General features: G+C 35.1%; 1 protein-coding gene across 5 annotated transcripts in view; it reads right to left on the minus strand.

Annotated features, from left to right (window-relative positions):
* SCAPER (S-phase cyclin A associated protein in the ER) overlaps positions 1-27,969 on the minus strand; it is a 421,796-nt gene that overhangs the window by 268,821 nt on the left and 125,006 nt on the right. For all 5 annotated transcript variants that reach the window (XM_070775326.1, XM_070775324.1, XM_070775325.1 and 2 more), the window contains 6 exons: positions 26,277-26,417; positions 14,964-15,119; positions 9,582-9,724; positions 4,762-4,843; positions 3,207-3,359; positions 2,521-2,628 (listed from right to left, as the gene is read on the minus strand). In XM_070775326.1, the coding sequence (XP_070631427.1) occupies positions 2,521-2,628; positions 3,207-3,359; positions 4,762-4,843; positions 9,582-9,724; positions 14,964-15,119; positions 26,277-26,417 (783 nt within the window). The remainder of the gene's footprint in view (positions 1-2,520; positions 2,629-3,206; positions 3,360-4,761; positions 4,844-9,581; positions 9,725-14,963; positions 15,120-26,276; positions 26,418-27,969) is intronic.

The raw sequence follows: 27,969 nt of genomic DNA on the forward strand, positions 1-27,969 counted from the left end.
AATTTCAGCCACAGTGATCTGGCACAGTGAACTCCAAAAGTTGCAAATAGTATGCAAAAGATCTACTTGAAGGCATTAAAAACAGCCAACACAGCCAGAACTTGAGACCATGACCCCTAAACAGGAGGGAAGCACAGGAGGTGAGTGCCACATTCACTCTGGATTTTGCCCCAAGTGTTTATGCCAATTTTTGGCATGAGAGAACAGTGAAAGCTCAAAGTGGCAGTCGTCCTGAGCTGAGGAGACAGAATTTGGTTTAGAGCTGTCAAAACAGTTGGAACTCAAGGGGCAAAAATCCTTAGAAGGAGTGAACCAATTTAACCGTGTGTAATTTCTCCTCAAACACTGGTCATATCAGAAACTTAGAAAACAGCAGGTCTGCTCCTCCTACCTGCTGCTGCTGCTGCTGCATCACTTCAGTCGTGTCCGACTCTGTGTGACCCCATAGACGGCAGCCCACCAGGCTCCGCCGTCCCTGGGATTCTCTAGGCAAGAACACTGGAGTGGGTTGCCATTTCCTTCTCCAATGCAACTGAGACCCAGACACAGCCAAATAAATAAATATTAAAAAAAAAAAAAACCACAAAATTACCCCTGCTTCCTGACAGTATCCAATCCAGAGCAAAGTCTCATGTCTTTGAACGCTCTCCCCTATCCAAATCACCTAAGCAAAAACCCAATTCCTATAAGTCCGTTCCAACACCTTATTGAGAAACTCTACAACTTCCCGTGGTGTGCACTTTCTCTTTCTGTAACAAATCAATAAACCCAATTCTACTCAACGGTAGATGTGCTCCTGAAGGTCTTTGTCTAGAAGGCACTTGCTAAGAGAGAATGATCTATCACTTCACATAAACATTAGGGATCAATCTCACAGGCTTAAGTATAAGTTAAAGAAGCCCAAGCACAAAAGGTATATACTGTATGACATCATTTATATGAAATTGAAGAACAGTGTAAGACTATCTGATGGTAGTCAGAGACTAGTTAACCTTTGGCGGGTGGGGCACAACTGGGACGGGGATGAAGGAGCCTTCCAGGATTCAAGAACAATTTATGTGCTGACATGAGTGGAACAAATGTAAAAATTCATTGAGTTATGCACTTTAAATCTGTGTGTTCTATTAATATATACCATAATTAAAACAAAAAAGTTAAACACATACTTTCACTTTTTAAGTTAAGCACCTAACACAAGCACTGCCCTCACAGAATCATAATAACCTTTCCTGGATGTCTTAAGAGATACCTGAAAAACATGAATTTCTCATCTTTGGGTACCTTTAGAAATTTGCTTAGTACATACAGAACGAACAAATTAAGAGATTAGTAGTATCATCCATATCTCAGTAACAGTCGAACTAAAATATTTATAAAAATACTTCTACAAATCTAAATTCCATGTTAACGGTAATTATAGGTAGATAAATAATGCATTTCCAAAAATCCCTATGTACTGTACTGATACCAAATTATCAATTTCTATGTTTTTTATATTGTTAGCTATTTTCTAAGAAACATAGAGTATCACTGAACAACTCTTAAATTATTATCAAAATATCATAAACCTTTTATTAATCTTTTTATTTTTTATTGGAGTATAATTTTTTTACAATGTTGTGTTAGTTTCTGCTGTACAACGAAGTGAATCAACTATATGTATACATATATCCCCTCCCTCATGAACCTCTGTCCCACCTGACCCCCACCCCACCCCTCTGGGTCATCACAGAGCACCAAGTTGACCTTCCAGTGCTATATAGCAGGCTCCCACTAAGCTATCTATTGCACACATGGTACTGTATATATCAGAGGAGACAATGGCACCCCACTCCAGTACTCTTGCCTGGAAAATCCCATGGACAGGGGAGCCTGGTAGGCTGCAGTCCATGGGGTCGCTGAGGGTCGGATGCGACTGAGTGACTTCACTTTCACTTTTCACTTTCATGCATTGGAGAAGGAAATGGCAACCCACTCCAGTGTCTTGCCTGGAGAATCCCAGGGATAGGGGAGCCTATCCCTGGTGGGCTGCCGTCTATGGGGTTACACAGAGTCAGACACGACTGAAGCAACTTAGCAGCAGTGTATATATCCATAAACCTGTTTATGTATTGAAATTATATAAACAGTATTAAGTTCTAACTTCTATGTTTCTTATTAATATATATACTAAAATAAAGATATTTGTATACTATATTGTTGTTGTTTACTGACCCCATGGGCTATAGCCCGCCAGGTTCCTTCTGTCCATGGGATTTTCCAGGTAAGAATACTGGAAAGGGTTGCCATTTCCACCTCCAGGGAATCTTCCCAACTCAGGTATCAAACCCACGTCTCCTGAATTGGCAGGCAGATTCTTTAACACTGAGCTACTAGGGAAGCCCATATTATATTGTAGTAGTTACTAAATATAGCTTTAGATAATCACAGAGATACATATGAACATGGATTTCTTCACAGTAGAAGAGAATATAGAAGGTACTCAATAAAAACATGTAAATGAACCAAAGTAAAGCTTACCACTTCTTCATCTGAAAGTTCACGCCCTTGGATGCTGCTATTTTCTCTCACAGCTTGCTGGTGTTTTTTTCCTTTAATGTGACTAAAAAGATACACCTCTGAAGAGATCTAAAAGCATAATATAAAAGCAATGTAATGAACATTTAATTATATCTTATTTTAAATATTACACATTCTATCCAGTATATTATACACAACTTGCAATCGCTCTATAATTTATACATTAGTCTTAAAAAATGTTTTCTTTAGAATACAATTCTAAGACTCCTCTAGAAGACAGATGATAAAAAAAGGCATGTCATCAAAGCCAACCTTAACAGGATATCATTTCTTCTAAGTATAAAGGTTCAAGTCTCAGCACCAAAAAATGTTGCTTTACTTTTGTGGTCCTAATATCCCAAAATATTGACCTAGGTATCATTAGGCTAAAATATCATTAGTATCATTAGGTAAACATGCATTTGAGCAGCAACTGCATGCTTTGATCCTTTGCATTGCTACTCCTAAAAGCTGATACTGTTTCTGTACTATCTATACTTACTTTGCATAAAAATCATTAAAGAAATTCATGGTACTCAGCACATGCCTTGTATGACTTTTAAGACTGGAGAATATATATCCATAGTTTAATAAACTTTAGTAATAAATTGTAACGTCTCATCACAACACTGATACTGACAACCTACCAGGACATTGCAGAGAGAACACTGCTTCTTTCTTTCATAAGGGGTTAATTTGGGGGCATAATCGGTATTTGCATGTCGTCCACTGCTTAACTCAGCAGCTTTTTCTTTTCTTTGTTCAATCTGTTCCATGTGTCTTCTAATGCTTTCATCATGCTATAAATGAAATCAAAGTATAAAAATACAGAAATTTATTCATTACACTGAGAACTTGAAAAAGCAGTATTTCTATTAAACTTTCTAAAATAACAGAATGCCTTAATTCAATATTGGACGCTGATGATAAGAATTTATATAAAGCCCTTTATCATCCCCTACATGCATAGTAACATTTTCTAAAGGGTACTCCATGGAATTACACTGTGGGTTATTAATAAGCATTTTGCAGAAGAGTTTCTGTGGTCAAATAACTTTGGAAAATAGTAAGTTAACGCTACTTACCGGCTCTAGGCTTGTCACTCTGCACTGATGTAATAAACCTAGCTTATACTGAGCAACATTTTACACACCTTCTTGAGCATAACACACATGAGAAGCACTCTATGGAACATACCATGGGAAATGCTGCCCTACTTAGAGACCAAGCTTATCCTCAGCAGGAAAGTCCCATCATGACAGAGCTCTACCCACATCGCCTCCAACAACTTCCCAGAAAACAAAAAATAAACAAACCCAAACACTATTTCAGACTTTTGACTTCATACTCATATCATTTTATATGGCTGGGTGCCATCCCACCCATCTTACCTACTCAACTCATCTTTCTTTCAAGATTCAGCTCAGGTATTATCCTCTAAAATTATTTCCCTGACTTCTGAAACCCTTCATGTTAGCTTATGTGTCTTCCTCCTCTGTATTTTCATGACACTCCATGATTATCTTTATCCACATAGAAATTATCTGCTTAGCATCTGAATCTCACACTAGATTATGAGTTTCTTGAAACTCAGAACCATGTCTTACTCATCTCTGTATCCTTATGCCTACCACCAGATTCAATAAGTATTTGCTGCATTAGATTTAAATCAATGATAAAGTTCTAGGACAATACAAATAGTAATATAGGATCCTCTACTTTATGGAATTTACTACCCTTGTGAAACCCCAACATGTAAATAATTATGACATAATGTAAAATATTCACACTGCTAGAAACTACCAATGGCAAAGACTTGCTAGAAAATATCAGCTTATCATCATCTCCCAAGCTATAATTATGCAATTCCTAAGCACTGAAACAATACTTTATTTCTAAATTATTAGAGGTCTACAAATATTAAAAGTTTAATAGTAATATCGAGTCATTAACAAATTACTTAATAAAACCAAGAAATGCTAAAATTCTTTACATTTTTTTCCCTCAATGGCTTTATCTTATTAAAATAATTTGTTTTCAGATAGTTGAGTTGGAAATGATCATAGACAAACCACATAACTCCAAAAATTAGTAACGCAAATTAATCAATTTTTATACAATTAATTAAAAAGAAAAAATATTAATCTCATGCTACATTAAAACAGCTCTAAAATTTCAAAGAAAAATATATAATATTCCTACCTTGAGCTGGATTTTTTTCTGTAGCTCTTCCATAGCTTCTTGTTGAGCAGCTGTGAGTGCTGCCAATCGTTCTTCCCTGTCTCTGTAAGAAGACAGTAAAAATTAGAAACTCAATGCTTACAGTAACAAATTTCATGAGGTTAAGAAAATACGATTAGGACACATAGACATATGTATTTTAGAGCTTTTAAAATTATTTTTTCAGAGTGCCTACTAAGTCTTGGATATATTATTGCACATTAAACATTTGGGAAGCAATAGACATTGTTAGTTATACGAATATTAGGTTGATGAAAAAGTAATTGTGGCTTTGGACTGTCAATTTTAAATAATTATAACTAGGCTCAAACCCATCTTTATTAATCAAAATATGAACCATTAAAATCAACACATTTTTGCCAATGAGAAACAAGTTTGTTTATTCCTGTAAGACAAAAATCTGTGCTTTGGGATTCGATGAACTCCCGGAGAGCATTTTCTGCATTCTCTGTTTGTGGAAATGTTTACCCTGCAAAAAGTTGTTGAGATGTTTGAAGAAGTGGTAGTCAGTTGACGAGAGGTCAGGGGAATATGGTAGATGAGGCAAAACTTCGTTACCCAATTCGTTCAACTTTTGAAACTTTGGTTGTGCGACTTGCAGTCAGGTATTGTCATGGATGGAGAAGAATTGGGCCCTTTCTGTTGACCAGTGCCAGCTGCAGGCATTGCAGTTTTCAGTCATTTCATCAATGTGCTGAGCATACTGCTCAGATGTAATGGTTTCACTGGGATTCAGAAAGCTGTAGTGGATCAGACCACCAACAAACCACCAAATAGTGACCATGACCTTTTTTGGTACAAATTTGGCTTTGGGAAGCGCTCTGGAACTTCTTCTCAGTCCAACCACTGAGGGTTGTTGCCTATCATCAAATAAAATCCCTTTTCATTGCACGTCACAATTTGATCAAGAAATGGTTTGCTGCTGTTATGCAGAATAAGACAAAACAACACTTCAAAACAACATTTTTTTTTTTGACTTTTGGTCACCTCACGAGGCACCCACTTATTGAGCATTTTCACTTTTCCAATTTGCTTCAAACACCAAATGACCATAGAATGGTTAATGCTGCATTCTTCAGCAACTTCTCATGTAGTTGTAAGAGGATCAGCTTCAACAATGGCTCTCAACTGGGCACTGTCAACCTCTGACAGCTGGCCACTACACTCCTCATCTTCAAGGCTCTCAGTCTCCATTGCAAAACAAAACTGTACATTTGTTAAGCAGTTTCTGGGACAAATGTGTTGATGTTGTAAGTGTCTCCACTGCTTTACAATCTATTTTGCACTTGAATAAAAAAATTGCTTGAATTTACTTTCTGTCTAACATCATTTCTATAGTCTAAAATAAATATAAAATAAACAGCAAGTAATAAGTCATTAGCAAAAAACATAAAGTGAGAAATGTGCATTAAAATGATGTATAACATAACCACATTTAAGAACGTATTCCAATATCAAAGGGCAAAGTTCAACAATGCAAAACTGCAATTACTTTTGCACCAACCTAATAGGCTTCTGGACCCAGGAATGGGTTTAAATACTAGCTCTGAAACTGTGAAAGTGAAAGTCGCTCAGTCGTGTCCAACTCTTTGTGAACCCAGGGACTGTACAGTACATGATAGCTTAGTTCGTAAAGAATCCGCCTGCAATTCAGGAGACCCCAGTTTGATTCCTGGGTCAGGAAGATCCACTGGAGAAGGGATCGGCCACCCACTCCAGTATTCTGGCCTGGAAAATTCCATGGGCTGTGTAGTCCACGGTGTCACAAAGAGTCAGACACGACTGAGCAACTTTCACTTTATTGGAACTGTAAGTTAATTATGGCATATTGAAAATATATATTTATCTCTTTTCCTGTATAAAAATCTATAAATTATGAAAGGGATATAAAAGGCTAATATTCCCAAAGACAAAGAGAACAGGAGAGGAAACTATCACAAACTGTGAGATGTAAAAAGAAGAAAGACCATGCTTAGGAAAAAAGCAGTCAAATAAATCTTTCCCTGAATGAAGCCTTATGCTGGATTTAGCAGACAAGAACTATAACAGCTATTATAAATATGTTATTAAGAATTAAAAGATAGTATGCCAACCTAAGGAAAAAATATCATGACAATGATTCAACAGATGGAGAATCTCAATAGAGAAAGATTTTTTTTAAAACTTTACAACAAAAGAAACTAGGAATCCTTAAACAAATGGCTGATTCGAGGGGTGCAGCAGGGAAAATATAAGATGAATTTGAAGCATCTTTCAGTGCCAGGAAGTAAGGATATACTCAAAAACCAAAATGATGAAGTATATCTAAGGCAGATGGGGGTCAAATGAAAAAGTTCTCAATGTCCAAGGATGAACCAATTACATGCCATAATATTGGTGTATAAATGACATATTGATATAAAACAGGAATTTAATAAATAGGAGAACAAATATTCTGTACAGAAGAAGTGCACATAATTTACGTAGGAATTCTTCTCTCAAGGAGGTAGAGAATAACTCCCCATCTCTTCAGCTTAGCCAGTGCCTAGTGACTTGCTTCCAAGGATGATAGTATATTGGAAATTTAAATTAAAGTATACAGTGTAGAAATCTAACAAAACTACCTTAGCCAGGTGATCAAGACTAACAAAATCAGTGAAAACACATGGTGATATCATGAACTTTTGACATTTGAAAAATGGTAATTCACATTCACCACTGTGGTCTTCCTCTTCAAAACCATAACCTCAATATAACCATGAGAAAAACATCAGACAAATCCTAATTGAGGAAAAGGCTACAAAATACCTGACCACTATTCAGAACTGTCAAGGTCATCAAAACCATGGAAAGTCTGAGAAACTGCTACAATTCAGAAGAACCTGAAGAGAAATGACAATTAAATATCTGAAGAAATAGGGGCCAAATACTTTCAAAATTTGATGAAAACACTAATGTAACAGTAGGATAATCATGAAGAAAAACAATCTAGACAAATCATAATTAAACTGGTGAAAAACAAAGTAAAAAAGAAATAGAAAACAAAACAAAAAAACCCTCACCATATACAGCGGCAGAACAGTATGATTAATGGCCAAATGTTCATCAAAAACAACAAAGGTAAGAATATTCAAAGTACTGAAGGATTGAGCCAGTGCAACATGGCAAGAAAAAAGAAATTAAAGGCATCCATATTACAAAGCAAGAAGTAAAGCAAGGGCTATTTGCAGATGACATGAGCCGTTATGAAAATGTCCTAAAGAACAACAACAGCAAAAAAGAAAATACTAATAGGAAAACACTCATAGGAAAATTGGGCAAGATCATTTAAAAACTGTAAAATAAGATAAATAAAAAACTGAATTTTATTTCTATACAATAGCAAAAATACTACCAAAAATGAAATAAAATAATTCCATTTTCAATGACCTCAAAAAGAGTACTTAATAAATTTAAGAAATGAGCTAAATTTAAGAAATGAAATGAATTACAAGATCTATTTTCTAAAAGCTACAAAATATTGTTGAGAGAAATTAAAGCAGATACAGAGACACATACCATATTCATGTATCATAATACACAATATTATAAAGGTGGCAATTCTCCCCACAACAATCTATAGATTCAAGGCAGTTGCTATAAAAAAGCTTGGAAGCATTTTATTTTTAAGAAAATGGTGAACATACCCTAAAAAATTACTTGGAAAGCAATTTTCAAAGAGGACAACAACACTGGAGTACTTATATTGCTTGTTTGCAAAACTTGATATAAAGTTACAGTAGTTAAAACAGTGTGGTTCCAAAATAAGAAGAGACATCAAAAGAGAAGGACAGAGTCCAGAAATAAACTGTCACATCTATGATTAACTGATCGTGAACAGGTAGCAAGGCAGTTCAATGGTTAAAAGCTAGACTCTTCAACAAATGGTGCGATGATGAATGAGTGCCATAGGCAAATGAATAAATTTAGATTTTTCTTTTCATACTATATCTAAAAGTTACCTTAAAAGGATATAAAACCTAAATGTGTATCAAACTGAAAACCGTACCATTTTGAATAATATCTTATGACACGGGATATTAAAAAATTTCATAAACAAGATCAAAAAACACAAATCAATTTGGCCAATTAAATGCTTTGTCTTTGGTCTTTGAATCTTTTTTTTAATTAGTTAATTTAATTGGGGGATAATTTCTTTACAATATTGTGGTAGTTTTTGTCATACATTGACATGAATCACCCACGGGTGCACGTGTCTCCCCATCCTGAACTCCCCTCCCACCCACCACCCACCCCATCCCTCTCGGTTGTCACAGAGCACCAGCTTTGAGTGTCCTGGTCTTTGAATCTTAAACAAGAGATTTTAAAAAGTAGGAATGGATAAGTGTCATTTATTATAATAAGAAAGACAATATACTACTGGATTACTTACATCAGAGGACCACTGCTGTAGCTCCTGTGACCTAGCCTTTGATGTCTGACCAAGCCCAAACCTGGTCCTCTAATTTCCTGTCACTTTTCCTCCCAATACTTAAGTTAGCTAGTATCAAATTCTGTTTCTTACAACTGAAAATATCTTGAAACCTCAAGTTTCCCATCCAACAGATGGGAATGTTCAAAAGGTTTCCATTTTAAGTAGAGTGTCTTAATTCCTGGAAATCAAAATTCAGTAAAACATTTCTGTATATGTGACTATTTCTAAAAAACATACTTGATAATAAATAGCTTAAAAATTTGATCTGAATATGCACTCACTACAAAATGTTCATCAGGACCAAACATCGAGATGGCAAATTAAGTACCTAGCTCTTTCCCGGGCTGCATCTTCGCGGGCTTTTTCCTTTTCTTGCCTCTGTTGTTCAATTCGGGCTTCTTGTTCTTTCCTCTTCATTAACAATTCTTCTACACGGGCCTGCCGTTCTGCTTCTAGAGCTCTCTTACGTTCCTAGTATCAGAAATGTTTTAAAAGATGTTAGAATTATGTGTAAGATGAAGATGATCAAAGGTGACATAGCTTGCACATAGACTTATATATTCAAGACAAATACCTGACTTGTCATTATGTTTCTCAGAATTTAAACAAAAATCAAGTATCAATAATATCTGGCTTTTACATGTCATTCATTAGTGCTACAAATTTATAAGAATAAATGCTATTTTAAGCACTGAAACATGTTTATTACCATATGTAAAATAGATGTCCAGTGCAAGTTCAATGCATGAAGCAGGGCACTCAAAGTCAGTGCTGAGACAACCCAGAGGGATGGGGTGGGGATGGAGGTGGGGGGTTCAGGATGGGGGGACACATGTGCACCCATGGCTGATTCATGTCAGTGTACGGAAAAAACCCATCACAATATTGTAATTATCCTTCAATTAAAATAAATTAATAAAAAAATGAAGAATAAATGTTATTTTAGTACATATTATGTTATTTATATTCTGTGAGAATCTGATAAATATTTTATGTTTGCTGCTGCTGCTAAGTCGCTTCAGTCGTGTCCAACTCTGTGCGACCCCATAGACAGCAGCCCATCAGGCTCCACTGTCCATGGGATTCTCCAGGCAAGAACACTGGAGTGGGGTGCCATTTCCTCCTCCAATGCATGAAAGTGAAAAGTCAAAGTGAAGTCACTCAGTCGTGTCTGACTCCTAGCGACCCCATGGACTGCAGCCCACCAGGCTCCTCCATCAATGGGATTTTCCAGGCAAGAGTACTGGAGTGGGGTGCCATTAATCACTTCTAAACCATTGTGTTTAGATGGTTGTAGAAATAACAGAATATGATGAAGAAAGCATAATTAACAGAATTTATTTCTGAACTAAGCTTTCTTCTTAACTGAAGAAAAGCTTGTAGCCGGGCTTCCCAGGTGGCTCAGTGATAAAGAATCTGCCTGCCAAGGTAGCAGCCACAGGTTTAATCTCTGGGTGGGGACGATCCCCTGGAGGAGGAAATGACAACCCACTCTAGTATTCTTGCGGGGATAATCCCATAGACAGAGAAGCCTGATGGGTTACAGTCCATGGGGTTATAAAGAGTCAGACATGACTGAGCAATTGTACACACACACACACACACACACACACACACAGTTTGTGGCCAGGAGAAAGGCATTATAGTATAGCATAGTGGATAAGAGAGTAGATACTGCATTAGAGTCTCTTTGTTCCCTGATTCCATTATTTACTGTCGGGTGACTCTAGTCTAGTTACATAATATATGTGAATTAGTTTTCTAGAAGACAAAAAATAACAATAGTACTCTAAAGGATACTGTACAGAACGTATGAGATAATACATGAAAAGCACTTGCCACAGGGGTTGGCATATACTAAATTCTCAGTAATTATTTATAATAATCATTATTAAGGTAGAAGATACTTCATTAAAACACTGTGATATACTTTCTGTATATATCTCACCATATTACTAGATATACCAATGTATTTCTTTCAATTCATCCCCATTCTCTAGGTAGCTTATACAACATCTCCCTGGCCACAACTCTTTATGATAAATAGAACACACTGATCTAGGCTCTAGTAACTACTACTTAGATAACTTTGAGCAAGTCATTTTACCTTAAAGAGACACACCATTTGTTGTGAGATTTAAATTATTATATAGGTAAGTACCTAACAAAGTGTTTAGTATGGCGTAAAGTGTTCAGTAAATGACTGCAGATAAAGCAGTTTCTGTCTCAAGAACACTGAGGAGAGAAGTAAATATTTCTAATAATTAACTTAACTCACAATGGTAACTTTATCTCTACAAGAAGTTGTATGTATGCAGGGGAAAAAAACCTTTTTAAAGTAGTACCACCAAAGGGTACCTAATTCTTTTCTTTCTTTCCTTTTTCTTTTTGGAGAGGGGACAGGGAGCTAAAGGAAATGTACTGATTTCAGAAGAGTATATCTGACAGACTGCAGACTTGTAAAGGTATCTAAATAGATTTTAAATAGTCATTGCTTTCTGAAATATTATTCATGGATTAATGTTACAGCTACCTCTCGCTACTAAGTTAAGTATAATATGTAGCAACTTGTTTAGCTATTATTATCTGAAAAACTGAAGAGTAAAAACAAAGTTTTCTCTTAACCTCAAATTTACTTGAAGTATTTTTTTAAAAAATCTGCAGTATATCTGAAAGCACAACTGCCACACTAAAATGTAAAAAGATAAAGCTTAAGTATAATTAAACCAGAACTTTTCATTTTGCATTTTAAAAAACAATCTTATGGAATATAGTTTTAAAAATTAAAGTTGGTCTTATAAATTAAATATACTAATATTATATAAAACAGTTACTTTATGTATATGCAATGTAAGTTGTATGCTTAAATACTAATACAATGTCAACTTGTTGAATGTTTTTATGGATATAAGAAATACTCCAATGTTGTACTAACAAATAATTGAATTTCAAAAAAAATCCAATCCTCTAATGTCTGTTTTTAATAACTAGAAAAGAAAATTGGTACTTGTGAGTAAAACTAGTAAATTCAGCTAGTATTTTCCTTTCTAAAATACAGGTTTCCTAAAGACAGGAAACTCTGCACTCCATAAAAGCATCTTGTATATAGCAGGAGTTTGATAAATACCTATTAAACAAATGAAGCATAAGTTTTAAAGTAGTATTCATCATAAATCTGTAAGCTTACAAATATAAAGTATAAACCTACAGCAGCTGAACTGGAAAGGCATCTACCTCTCAAGCCTTCTGAAACCTCTCAGAGTCCCACGTACTTTGTTTCACAGTCAAGGATATGTTTACGGTGGCCAAAGAATGGATTTTGTAACCCTGCCCTGTATGCCTGCAAATCAAAAGATTATGGCAAGAGGACAAGGCAGACTATCTAAGGAAACTGGGCTTAAAACTAATCTGTCAATAGTTTATACAACAAAAATGGCAAATTAAGAATATACAATGGTAGCATTAACTTAGTATATTTCACTTGCCAAAAAACCAAGAATCACAACTGCTTTTAACAATTAATTTTGGAAGTTTTTCAAGAGTACAATTAAAGCAGATGGGGGCCTCTCTAAATTCTTCACTGAGTTAATATCTTACTATTACTGTATTTTTATGTTTGGCTTTAGTGCCTAGCACATCTAGTAATGACTATACATTTATAATTTTTTTTAATTTTATATATGTATATAAAACCAATAAATTTTCTACTATCAGTATACAGATTAAATTTATGTATATAGGTTTTAAAATTTCCATTGAACATTAAATCCACAAGAAATTTCAACATTTTAAAAAAGAAAATTCTGAGTAATCAAAAAATGTGTTAATGACTACAAAAAAATCCCAAAAGACCTGCTTTCCTTTAAGCCTTAATAAGTGTTCCAAATTATGAAATAAGAGTAATTTTTAAACAGAAAATAACTGCTGCATTTTCAAATCTGCAAAACAAATGTAGAAAAAGTAACCACAGAAGTCTATTAAAAAAATATACAATATTACTCATATATTTCCCCCCAAAATCCAGCTAAGAAGTCACCTCTTTCAGAGAACTTTCCCTGACATTCCCCTCTCAGCAACAGAGCTAATTATTCCCTATTCTGTGATACTGCTATAGCCTATATAGATTTCTATTACATTTTCACACTGTGTTCTATTATTTACCATTAAGGCAAAGATCATTATTTATTTATTTCTGAATTACTAATGCATAATAGTTATTCAAAAGTAACACGCAATCTTCAAAACGATTATCTGTATAAAATGGTCCCATTGCAGAAAGAAAAACAGCAATAAAGCTGAAGAGATGGCACAGATTAAAAATTCAAATACCCTATTTCATTTATTCATCTAACAATATTAATTAATGGACAACTTTAACTTTTAAATGATAATAATGAAACTTTGTACTGTCCCTTTGATAGGAAAAGCTAAATTTTCTCTAATAGTAACATTCTGTATTTTTAAACGTAAGTTAGCTTGGCACTCAAGATTAAAATAAGACCCTGAACTCAAATCGAACAGAGATTGGGTGAATATGGGACTGCTTGCTAGTACACAACAATAGCATGAAGCAACCAATAACCTTGAAAGCTGTATTGATATTTTAATCTTCTAAAATTACCAGTGAGATAAAGAAGCATAAAATATCAATAACATCCCTAATTTTTAACATAACAAGAAACCTCTTCATGATCAAGTCTATGACTCTACAGGCTGTACTCGCTCGTATCTCCTTCTGCATGGAATGCCTATTTCCACCGTTTGCAACTATCTCATTACTCAAATCTTGCTTAAGGCATCATCTCCTCCAGAAAGCTTTTTCTTGACTTTCTCATGTCTCAATTTGAGTAATGTGTTCTCCTTTGTGCTTCCAAAACGCTTTTACTGTTACACTTATCCTAATGGGTTAAGATTTATTTACATATACGTCTCTGCATTGTGATCAAAGACGTATCTTTTTCATGTCCTTAAGCAAAGCTAATGGCAACCCACTCCAGTATTCTTGCCTGGAAAATTCATACACGGAGGAGCCTGGCGGGCTACAGTCCACTGAGTTGCAAAGAGTTGAACGCGACTAAGTGACTAAGACACACACAAGCAAAGCTCAGCATATAACAGCAATAATACATGATCACTGAATGAATAAACAAATAAATAGTGGTTATAATAGATAAAGTATGTGTCTGTGTTCATACCTGATCTTGAGGAAGATCTAAAATAGTCAAAAAACATCACTCATGTTTATGTGTTAACCTTTCTTCCCATTCTGAAAATGGTAGCTGACTTACGGTATGCTACAGAGGTTTAAGTACCTGATGATACTGCCCAATATACGACAGGTGCTCCCCGTTATAAGCATAAAAATTGCCCAGTTCCTTAAGGCTATATACACAGGTTCAAACACAATCCATTTTTAATAGATGAAAGGAACATATTCTTTCCCAACCTAATTAGAAAAGAACAGATAATAATCTGTCCAGAGCAATTTAGCCCTTCATCTGGTTGAGACTAGAGATTCAAATTGACAAAGACACTGATAACGTTATCTGAAGAAGTACACAGTGCCTTTGCTATCAGACTTCCTGATTTGAAACCATGCTGGACTAAACCATACACCCTTGGGAACAGAGTGTAGGACTGACTTCTTTTTCTATTCCCAGGGTCTAGGAAATGGACAGTGCTCACAAATGCCTGCTGAATAAAATTCTACCTGAACAGCTTCATCACGTGCTTGCTTTTCTTCCTGTCTTCTCTGACGCTCTTCCTGTAACTCATTAAGCCTCTGCTCATATTCCTTCAATTTTGATAAAACATCATGGCGTTTGTTCTGGGCTTCAAGGGTATTTATAAAGGCAATTTCGTTTACCTTCAACAACAACAACAAAAAAAAAAACCACAGAAAGTAAGTTTCAAATTAGGCTCATTCTAAGGCACATCAGACACTGATTCTTAACACATCATGTTAAGAAATTTAAGTCTTTATTTAATAATATAAACCAGTTGTATAAGGCACAGAACAAAAAATGAATTGACTTCCAGTCTTTTATTTCAATATTTATTCCCCAAATGGATAATAATCCAGTGTATGTAACAAATCCATAGGCCGTAGTAAGAAGTGAAATAGAGTAAATAAAGGCCTGCCATTGAAATTTTTTATTGAAGTACAATTCATTTACAATGTTGTTAGCTTCTGGTATACAGCAAAGTGATTCAGTTATACATACATATGTGTATTAATTCCCTGTGTTATACAATAAGACCTTGTTATTCATCCATTCTATATATAATAGTTTGCATCTACTATAGGGCTAGTAGTTATTATGGGGCTAATAGTTAGCCCCAAATCCCCAATCCAGTCCTCCGCTGGGCCCTCTCCCCTTGGCAACCACAGGTCTATTCTCCATGTCTGCGAGTCTATTTCTGTTCTGGAGATAGGTTCCTTTGTGTCATTTTAGATTCCACATACAAGTGATATCATACGGCATTTGTCTTTCTCTGACTTACTTCACTCTATATGACAGTCTCTAGATCCAACCACATTTCCACAAATGACCCAATTTCATTCCATTTTGTAGCTGAGTAATATTCCATTGAATACATGTACCACATCTTCTTTATCCATTCATCAGTACATGGAAATTAAGGTTACTTCCATGCCCTGGCTCTTGTAAATACTGCTGCAATAAGCATCGGGGTGCATGTATCTTTTTGAATTATGGTTTTCTCAGGGTATATGTCCAGTAGTGGTATTGCTGAGTCATATGGCAGTTCTACCTTTAGGTTTTTAAGGAACCTCCATACTGTTCTCCATCATGGCTGTATCAATTTATATTCCCACCAACAGTTCAAATTGGTTCCTTTTTCTTCACCCCCTCTCCAGCATTATTTGAAGCATTTTTGATGATGGTCATTCTGATCCATGTGAAGTGATACATCACTGTAGTTTTGATCTGCATTTCTCTAATAATTAGTGATGCTGAACATCATTTCATGTCCTTTTTGGCCATTTGTATGTCTTCTTTGGTGAAATGTCTATTTAAGTCTTATGCCCATTTTTTGAGTGGGTTGTTTGTTTTTCTTTTTTTTTGGTATTGAACGGCATGAGCTGTTTGTATATTTTGGAGATTAATTCCTTGTCAATTGCTTTGTTTGCAAATATTTTCTCCCATTCTGAGAGTTGACTTTTCATCTTGTTTATGCTTTCCTCTGCAGTGTATAAGTTTTTAAGTTTAATTAGGTCCTTTTGTTTATTTTTGTTTTTATTTTCATTACTCAAGGAGGTGGGTCAAAAAGATGAGTGTTCTTCCTGTTTTCCTCTAAAAGTTTCATAGTGTCCAGTCTTACATTTAGGTCTTTATTCCATTTTGACTTTGTTTTGTGCATGGTGTTAGGGAGTATTCTAATTTCATTCTTTTACATGCAGCTGTTCAGTTTCCCAGCACTACTTATTAAAGAGACTGTCTTTTCTCTATTGTATATTCTTGCCTCTGCCATAGATTAGGTGACTAAGTGTGTGGGTTTATCTGGTCTTTCTACCCTGCTCCATTAATCTACATTTCTGGTTTTGTGCCAGTACCATACTGTCTTAGTTACTGTACAAATCAATTTTCTTCAACATACACCAAATAAGTTATAATTAGGTACAAAGTACTGAACTACATATATTTCATCCTCAACTTTACATATATTGATTTTTAACAGTCAAGTTTTGCTAGAGAGTACAGTTTTTATGAATAAAATACAGCTAATGATAGTACTTTGGCCACCTCATACGAAGAGTTGACTCATTGGAAAAGACTCTGATGCTGGGAGGAATTGGGGGCAGGAGGAGAAGGAGACAACAGAGAATAAGATGGCTGGATGGCATCACTGACTGGATGGATGTGAGTCTGAGTGAACTCCGGGAGACGGTAATGGACAGGGAGGCCTGGTGTGCTGCGATTCATGGGGTTGCAAAGAGTCGGACACCACTGAGCGACTGAACTGAACTGAACGGAATGATAGTAAAGTAATGCTCAAAATTCTCCAAGACAGGCTTCAGCAATACATGAACTGTGAACTTCCAGATGTTCAAGATGGTTTTAGAAAAGGTAGAGGAACCAGAGATCAAATTGCCAACATCTGCTGGATCACTGAAAAAGCAAGAGAGTTCCAGAAAAACATCTATTTCTGCTTTATTGACTATGCCAAAGCCTTTGACTGTGTGAATCACAATAAACTGGAAAATTCTGAAAGAGATGGGAATACCAGACCACCTGACCTGCCTCTTGAGAAACCTATATGCAGGTCAGGAAGCAACAGTTAGAACTGGATATGGAACAATGGACCGGTTCCAAATAGGAAAAGGAGGACGTCAAGGCTGTGTATTGTCACCCTGCTTATTTAACTTCTATGCAGAGTACATCATGAGAAATACTGGGCTGGAAGAAGCACAAGCTGGAATCAAGATTGCCGGGAGAAATATCAATAACCTCAGGTATGCAGATGACACCACCCTTATGGCAGAAAGTGAAGAGGAACTAAAAAACCTCTTGATGAAAGTAAAAGAGGAGAGTGAAAAAGTTGGCTTAAAGCTCAACATTCAGAAAACGAAGATCATGGCATCTGGTCCCATCACTTTATGGGAAATAATGGGGAAAAAGTGGGAACAGTATCAGACTTTATTTTTCTGGGCTTCAAAATCACTGCAGATGGCGACTGCAGCCATGAAATTAAAAGATGGTTACTCCTTGGAAGGAAAGTTATGACCAACCTAGATAGCATATTCAAAAGCAGAGACATTACTTTACTTTACCAACAAAGGTCCATGTAGTCAAGGCTATGGTCTTTCCAGTGGTCATGTATGGATGTGAGAGTTGGACTGTGAAGAAAGCTGAGTGCCGAAGAATTGATGCTTCTGAACTGTGGTGTTGGAGAAGACTCTTGAGAGTCCCTTGGACTGCAAGGAGATCCAACCAGTCCATTCTGAAGGAGATCAGCCCTGGGATTTCTTTGGAAGGAATGATGCTAAAGCTGAAACTCCAGTACTTTGGCCACCTGATGCGAAGAGCTGACTCATTGGAAACAACTCTGATGCTGGGAGGGATTGGGGGCAGGAGGAGAAGGGGACGACAGAGGATGAGATGGCTGGATGGCATCACTGACTCGATGGACGTGAGTTTGGGTGAACTCCGGGAGTTGGTGATGGACAGGGAGGCCTGGCGTGCTGCGATTCATGGGGTTGCAAAGAGTCGGACATGACTGAGCAACTTAAGTGAACTGAACTGAATGATAAAAAACTGGAAAACGTCAGTTGGGATCAAATTCCTCATTCTTGAAAGCCAGAAGGATGGCATGCTATTGTGAAAAAGGCAGAGTGAAATGGAATTAAACACTGGAGCTGCTCTCTCTGACAGAAGTACAGACTCCAGGAATCCATGCTAAATGAAATAAAACCTATCAATAGATATGTTTCAAACTAAAGTAAGTGTCAAACTCACATGTGAATGAAGTTCTAAAACAGATTTCCCAATCTCCATGCCATATTGCCAATTTCATAAGTAAATTAACAACATAATCATTTCTCAAACTAGACTGAAAGTATAAGACGAACAGGTATGCTCAAGGAAAATTAATCATACTGTATCAAGGGTCACATGTTAAGCATAATCAAGATGAAAGAAAAATAAATGGGACCTTAATGCTCAAAAAAAATACATAAAATAAAATTCAGAGGGGAGAATGTGCAAAAATAGAATAAAAAAATCCAATCTGTAATGCTGGTCAAATGGTCGAAAGTTTTAGTTACACAAGTTGAATATGTTTGGCCATATAACATACAGCACAGTGATAACAGTTAACAATATTATAAAATATACTTGGAATTTGCTTAGAAAATAGATCTGAAATCTTAACACACACACACATACAGTAACTAACAAGTAATAGATGTTTTAATTAGCAGATTGTAGTGATTATATCAAAATATATATGTTTATCAAAATATCAAGTTGTATACCTTAATATATATAATTTTGATAGTCAATGATATCTCAATAAAACCATAAGTAAGTAAATAAATAAGACATTTCCTGAAAATTACTGGAATAAAACATAACCAAAGAAAAAGCATAAAATTTCTTAGGCATATTCTGTAATGTAAGAGAAGTCAACATGCACTTGGATTTAAAGCTGCAAAAAAAATGATAAAATGACATAATGATAAAATAAAGGAAGACAAGAAAGTTAAGGAAACTTAGGAAAAGGTAACATGATCATTGAATTAACTCAGTTAATTAAGCATGAAAACAGAACAGAGATGGCAAAATATCAAATCATTAATGGAGGAAAGGCTTGTTACAATCACAGTACTGTGAACTTTAAAAATATAAATTTATGTATAAGTAATAACTTTTGAACATGGAGAACAAGTTAAGATGACCTAATATAAAAATAATATCTATATTAAGAAAGTCAAAAGAAAATATTCCAATATATTGGGTTGGCCAAAAGGTTCATTCAGTTTTTTCATAAGATGGCTCAACTAGAGCTTAGTTGTCTTTGACTTCATTTGAAACAATTTTGTTAGATTATATTGATGAATTTTTACAGAGCCATTTTAATGTGGAAGATGGAAGGAAAAAGCAACATATTCTGCATATTATTATTTCAAGAAAGGTAAAAAGGCAACTGAACCACAAAAAATGATTTGTGCAGTGTATGGAGAAAGTGATGTGACTAAACAAACATGAAGAAGCAGCCACTCTGATATATGTGGAACCAAACTTCCTGACCCTAAGAATCACGTGGCAGGCTTACTACATACAATAAAGCTCCTCAGAGGTCACTCTAGCATTACTGAAAAAAACCTGCAAAGCCTGGAAATCTCTCTTCTTAACAACTCAGATGACTGTTATGATCAGGCAAGACTGGGAAATACCGACATGTGAAAAAAACCAAAGGCTGGAGGAGGTTTTGTTTCATAGATTAAAATGTCTGGGGATGAAAATAACTGATAATGTTCCACACAAACTGTTAAGATATTTATGTAATTACATTAAGAACAATTCATTCATAAAACATTTAAATGAATGAGAGAACAAGAAAAAACCAGATCGTCTATTTTTATCTTCTTTGTATATGCAATACATTTCAAAATAGGATTTCAGAGATTATCGAAGAGAAAGCAATGAAAATTAAGAGAATCAACAGGGCATATTGGTAGTAGGGTTTTAAAGAAGTACTTCATATTAGCACAAATTTTAGTATACACTCATCTTAGTTAACTGGGATTATTAAGAATTTTTTAAACTACAAATGGCAGCTGATATCTTTATGTAAACCCAACCCGCAGTTGATCATTTATCTTGATGGAAACTACTTAAAACTATAGCTTGGGTTATTTTGTTTACAGGAGTCACTTTGGTTTGCTGCATGCTAAGTCACTTCAGTCATGTCTGACTCTTTGAGACTCTGGACTGTAGCCCACCAGGCTCCTCTGTCCATAGGATTCTCCAGGCAAGAATACTAGAATGAGTTGCCATGCCCTCCTTTGGGGGATCTTCCTGACCTCTGGCTTAATGAGATTATAATGAAAATAAATATATTAAGCAATTAGACAAATCAAAATTCATACAAGTCATATGAAAAAAGACCACAAAATGAGAATACTAAACCAATAAGAAGAACAGTGGTAAAAGCACAGGCCTTAGAACCACAAACACCAGGATTTTAATTCTGGCTGTGACCATCAACAATCTGCTTTCAGATTGCTCCTCTAAAATATAAAAACAATACATAGCTCAGAACATCCACTTCCAGCTATAATGCAGTAAAAGGGTCCAGATGTACCTTTCTACCTTAAACAACTAAAAAATTAGACTAAAATATATAAATTAATAATGTAATACACCAAATAGCAAAAGAACAAAGGAGAAATCCACATTATTCTTGCAACAGATGCAGAAAAAGTGCTTGACAAAATACAGTATCCTTCATGATGAAAGCACTCAACAAACTAGGAAAATCAAAACTCCTCATAAATACTGATCCAACAATTCTTAAAATTTTAGCAAACCAAGCTCTCCGAAATATAAAAATGTTTTTATATCATGATCATGTGAGGTTTGTCCTAGAACTACACACTTTGGTATTTGAAAATCAAATACTGAAATTCACCATTTAAAAATGTTATAAAAACATAACATTATCTCAATAAATGCAGAAAAAGCAAGTAACCAAATTCAAACTTCATGGTAAAAAAATTTAGTAACTAGGAATAGAAAGGAAGTTCCTCAATCTAATAAAGAACGTCTATGAAAGATTCACAGCTAATATTATACTTAATGGTGAAAGACTGAATGCTTTCTTCCTAAAACTGGGAACATGGCAATGATGTTAGCTGTCATCACAACTAGTCAATATTGTCCTAAAATAGCAAAAATATTTTAGAAGAAAATACAACTTAAGGATTTATACTTCCTGATTGCATGAGGTTATAAAGGTAGAGTAATAAAGTGTTATTGGTCTAAAAACAGGCATAAAGATAAATGTAACAGAACAGAAAATCATAAACAAACCCACACATATATGGCCAACTGCTATTCAACAAGTATCCAAGGCAATTCATCATATAAAAGATGGCCTCTTTGACAATAATAATGGAACATTAGATATCCATATAAAAAAATGAACCTCAATTTTACTTCACACCATATACAAAATTTAATTCAAAATTTATGTCATCATAAAATTTAAAACGTCTAGAGAAAACTTAAGGGAAAATCCTAGTGATCTTAAATTTACATAACGATTTTTTAAAAGGGCATAAAAAACACAAAGTATAGAAAAAAAGTCAATATATTGGACCTTTCCAATTTTTAAAGCTTCAAAAGACACTTTTAAGAAAATAAAAATGCATTCCATAGACTAAGAAAAAACATTTGCAAAACATAGATGTTAATACCTAAAATATACAAAATCTTTTAAGAAATTCTGATATTTGCTACAACAGGGATGAACATGGAGCTTACTATACTAAAGTGGAATAAGCCAGAGGGAGAAAGAAAAATACTGTATTGTACCAGTTATATTTGGAATATAAAAGAAAAAGTCAAACTCATCAAACGATTTTTCTTTCTGTAGCTGATTTCCAGTTTGCTAACCACTGTGGTTAGCAAAACTACTTGATATAATTTCCATCCTCTTATATTTGCTATGACTTGTTTATGGTCTAGTATGTGATCTATCCTGGAGAACATTTCATGTGCACTTGAAGAGAATGTGTATTCTGCTGTTTTTGAATATGATGTCCTGTATATATCTATTAAGTCCAACTAGTCTACAGGATCAAAAAGTATCATTTTTTTACTGAATTTCTATATAGATATGGAAGAAACTGAAAGGCTCATCAACAGATGAATGAATAAAGAAGATGTGTGGGGTGTGCATGTGTATAATGGAATATTATTCAACCATAAAAGGAATGAAATGCTGCCATTTACAGTAACATGGATGAACCTAAAGAATATTATGTTCAGTGAAGTAAGTCAGACAAGGAAAGACAAATACTATATGATATCACTTCTATGAGGTATCTAAAAAATAATACAAATGAATATATATGCAAAACAGAAACAGATATAGAAAACAAACTAGTGGTAACCAAAGAGAAGGGGGAGGGAAAGAGGCAAATCGGGGGTACAGAATTAATACAAATTACTATGTATAAAATAGATAAGCAAAAATTATATATTGCTATTATAGGGAATCACAGTCATTATCATGCAATGACTAACAATGGAGTAATATCTGTAAAAACACTAATCACTATATTGCATACATGAAACTAATATAATATTCTAAATCAACTATACTTCAATTTGAATGTAGAGTTCCAGAGAATAGCAAAGAGAGATAAGAAAGCCTTTCTCAGTGATCAATGCAAAGAAATAGAGGAAAACAACAGAATGGGAAAGACTAGAGATCTCTCTAAGAAAATTAAACATACCAAGGGAACATATCATGCAAAGATGGGCTCAATATGGACCTAACAGAAGCAGAAGATATTAAGAAGAGGTGGCAAGAATACAAGAAGAACTGTACAAAAAAGATCTTCATGACCAAGATAATCACGATGGTGTGATCACTCACCTAGAGCCAGACATCCTGGAATGTGAAGTCAAGTGGGCCTTAGGAAGCATCACTACGAACAAAGCTAGTGGAGGTGATGGAATTCCAGTCAAGTTATTTCAAATCCTAAAAGATGATGCTGTGAAAGTGCTGCACTCAATATGCCAGCACATTTGGAAAACTCAGCCATGGCCACAGGACTGGAAAAGGTCAGTTTTCATTCCAATCCCAAAGAAAGGCAATGCCAAAGAATGCTCAAACCACTGAACAATTGCACTCATCTCACACGCTAGTAAAGTAATGCTCAAAATTCTCCAAGCCAGGCTTCAATATGTGAACCGTGAACTTCCAGATGTTCAAGCCGGTTTTAGAAAAGGCAGAGGAACCAGAGATCAAATTGCTAACATCTGCTGGATCACTGAAAAAGCAAGAGAGTTCCAGAAAAACATCTATTTCTGCTTTATTGACTATGCCAAAGCCTTTGACTGTGTGGATCACAATAAACTGGAAAATTCTGAAAGAGATGGGAATACCAGACCACCTGACCTGCCTCTTGAGAAATCTGTATGCAGGTCAGGAAGCAACAGTTAGAACTGCACATGGAACAACAGACTGGTTCCAAATAGGAAAAGGAGGACGTCAAGGCTGTATATTGTCACCCTGCTTATTTAACTTCTATGCAGAGTACATCACGAGAAATGCTGGGCTGGAAGAAGCACAAGCTGGAATCAAGATAGCAGGGAAAAATATCAATAACCTCAGGTATGCAGATGACACCACCCTTATGGCAAAAAGTGAAGAACTAAAGAGCCTCTTGATGAACGTGAAAGAGGAGAGTGAAAAAGTTGGCTTAAAGCTCAACATTCAGAAAACGAAGATCGTGGCATCCAGTCCCATCACTTCATGGCAATAGATGGGGAAACAGTGGATGACTTTATTTTTTTCTGCTTCAAAATCACTTCAGATGGTGATTGTAGCAATGAAATTAAAAGACACTTACTCCTTGGAAGGAAAGTTATGCCCAACCTAGACAGCATATTAAAAAGCAGAACATTACTTTGTCAACAAAGGTCCGTCTAGTCAAAGCTATGGTTTTTCCAGTAGTCATGTATGGATGTGAAAGTTGGACTGTGAAGAAAGCTGAGTGCTGAAGAATTGATGCTTTTGAACTGTGGTATTGGAGAAGACTCTTCAGAGTTCCTTGGATTGCAAGGAGATCCAACCAGTCCATCCTGAAGGAGATCAGTCCTGGGTGTTCACTGGAAGGACTGATGTTGAAGCTGAAACTCCAATACTTTGGCCACCTGATGCCAAGAGCTGACTCATTTGAAAAGATCCTGATGTGGCAAAAGATTGAGGACAGGAGAAGGGGACGACAGAGGATGAGATGGTTGGATGGCATCACCAACTCAGTGGACATGAGTTTGGGTACACTCTGGGAGCTGGTGATGGACAGGGAGGCCTGGTGTGCTGTGGTTTACGTGGTCGCAAAGAGTCAGACACAACAGAGTGCCTGAACTGAACTGAACTGATACTTCAATTAAAAAAAAAAAAAAAAAAAAAACTCAAAGAAAGAGAGAGTAGCAAAGTATTTGCCAGGGGCCAGAAGGAGACAGACAGAAATAGGAAGAGACTGGTAAAAGGACACAAACTTTCAGTTATACAGTGAATAAGACCTGAGCATCTAATGTATAGTAGGCTAACTATAGTTGATAACACTGTATTGTATAATTAAAATATGATACGGGAAAACTTAAATGTTCACACACACAAAAGATAAATATGTGAGGTGATGAATATGTTAATTAACTCAATCAGGGGAATCCTCTCACAATGTATATGGATATCAAATCATCACGTAAGTATCTATTTCATTTGTTAAGTATACCTCAAAAAAGCTAAAAACACACCTGTTTGAATAACAATAAAACAATCTAACTTTCAAAAATCAACAGATACCTGAATAAACACTGCACCAAATAAGAGCTTCAGATAGAAAAAATACACACATAAAAGATGTTCAAAAAGCAAATTAAAACCATATGAGAACTATATATACAGACTAATATGAAATGGTTATAATTATAATGTGTAACCATGTCAAGTATTGGTGAGAATGTGGCTAACTAGAACACTCATGTACTACTGGTAAAAGTATATAAACTGTTTCTTTAAAAGTTAAACTTCTCATAGGATTCCGCCAATCCACTCTTGGGTATTCACCAGAGAAAATAAAAGCACACATCTGCACAAAGGCTTGTACATGAATTTACACAGCAGCTGTATCTATAATAGCCAAAAACTGTAATGAAAACAAATGTCCATCAACAAGTGACTGGATTAACAAACTATGGTATTTCTACACAATGATACACTTCTCAGCAATGCAACGGAAATGATATATACAACAACATGGATAAAATTCAAACTAACTATGCTGAGTGAAAGATGCCAGAAGAAAGAGTACCTACTCTATGATTCCATTCACATAAAATTCTGGAAAATGCTAACATCCATAGTGACAAAAAGCAGATCAGCAATTGCACGGTAAAAGAGTTGGATGAAGGAATGAATTACAAAGAGGTATGAAGAAACTTTTGAGGGTGATGGAACTGTTTATTATTTTCATTGTACTTATGGTTTCAGGAATACATATGTCAAAACTCATCAAACTGATGCTTCACATATGTGTTATTTATTATCTATAAATTATACTTCAATAAAGCGAAACAAATAATATATATCTCATAGGATTATTTTAAGAATAAAATATTGTACAGAATAAATTTCAAATAAGCCTGTAAAAATGTTGTTATTCTGGTACCGAATAAACACTTGATAAATATTAACTTCTCATGTAACAATTGAAAGTACTTGAGTAACTAATTCAATGTTCAAAACACCTAAGACATACCTTAGCTTCTTCTTCTTGTGCTTTCTTAACAATTGCTTGTAATTGCACCTCTCGTTTGAATTCAGCATGAAGTAATTTCTCTTCCATCATCCTACGTCGTTGGTCTAATAACCCTTCCTTCCACTTTCGGACTTCTTTCTCCTATATGCAATGAATTATCACATCATTAATTTCAGCATACATAGTCATTTGACAAGAAGTGCAAACAGGTAAACAGCTTAGGAATTACAAAGTGAAGAACCAGGAAAGATCTAAAGATCATGACTAATTATTAAGAACACAGACTATAAAGCCTGACAGTTCATAATCTACCAGTCACTTGCTAGATATGTAAACTGGGCAACTTTTTTAGCCGACATCTCAGTTTCCTCATCTATAAACAGAACAGTAGTAGTATCTAACTCATAGGTTTTAAAGACTGAGTCAGTCAATATATGTAAAACTTTTAAATAGTACATTAGAAATTGCTCAAGAGAAATATTTGCTGTTATTATTATATTGCACTATGAGCACACTTAAAAATAGTATTTCTTATCCTTATAAATGTTGTCTCTATAACTAAAAGTCAAGACAAATGATTACCCTAGAAATTGAAAAATGGTGAGATGTTTGAAAAGTCACAATTATCTGCATAAGAACATTCCCTGAAGGAACACGCAGAGTTTTACTTATGGAAGAATAAAGATAATTATGATAGCTGCATTTAATTCCTTAAAACAATATCAAATAGGAGAAGTAAAAGACTTGTCCTGTGCTTCAACATATTAGAACTAGTACCAAAAAGAATAAAGAAAATCAATGCTGACTTAACACGAATGGGAAGAAAACTAACATTTAAGTTGAATTTTAGCTACATAATAATGGGTTTAACCACCTTAAAAAGTATGATGCAGAAAGAACACTGAAATAGGAGGTAAAAACAGGTCCTTAAAGCCCCAGCTCTGCAAATGATTGGTTCTATGACACTGCAGACAGCCCTCAGTCTCTCCTAGATTCAGTTTTTACACCTATGATATGAAATGGGGCTCAGAATCTGTTCAACTCTGTGTGCCTCACAAAAGTACTGTTGTGATCATATGAGACCATATATGGAAGAACAGTAATGAAACAATAACCACTGTACAAATGGAAGGTGAGATTTATCATTTGAATTAATTGAAGTGATACTGGCATTGATGGGAAAATTAAGAACTTCTAATGTCTTATACAATTTCAAGAATTTATTATTGTGTTTGCATGAATTATCTGGAGATTATATTAGTGAGAAAAAAAACTATATAATTTTGTTTGTATTAAAAACACAATAAGAAGGTAAAGTATAATTGTGTTAGAACAGTTTTCTGAAGCTTAAAATGAAAAAATATATTAACTCTTGTAGAACCCCGTTATAAGGAGACTGTTTTTCATACTTGATTTATCCAAACTAAATGATTAAAATAAAAATAATTAAATTCTTGAGATTCAGGTAAAGAGAAAAATTATAGATTTTCTTCCTATCCCACCAACTTTTCTACTGCATTAAGGAGAATCTTATGTCACCTCATTTTTACCATCAAACTATTTGATCTAATTATCTCTCCCAATTTTAAAACACACAAAAGGAGTGCAAATACTTTTAACCTATGCATATTAATTCTCCTTTCTAGGACCAAAAGGTAAACAAAAGAGTTTACCTATACTACAGGGGAGGGCT

Source organism: Bos indicus, chromosome 21, assembly GCF_029378745.1.
Source record: "Bos indicus isolate NIAB-ARS_2022 breed Sahiwal x Tharparkar chromosome 21, NIAB-ARS_B.indTharparkar_mat_pri_1.0, whole genome shotgun sequence".
Classification (NCBI taxonomy): Eukaryota; Metazoa; Chordata; class Mammalia; order Artiodactyla; family Bovidae; genus Bos; species Bos indicus.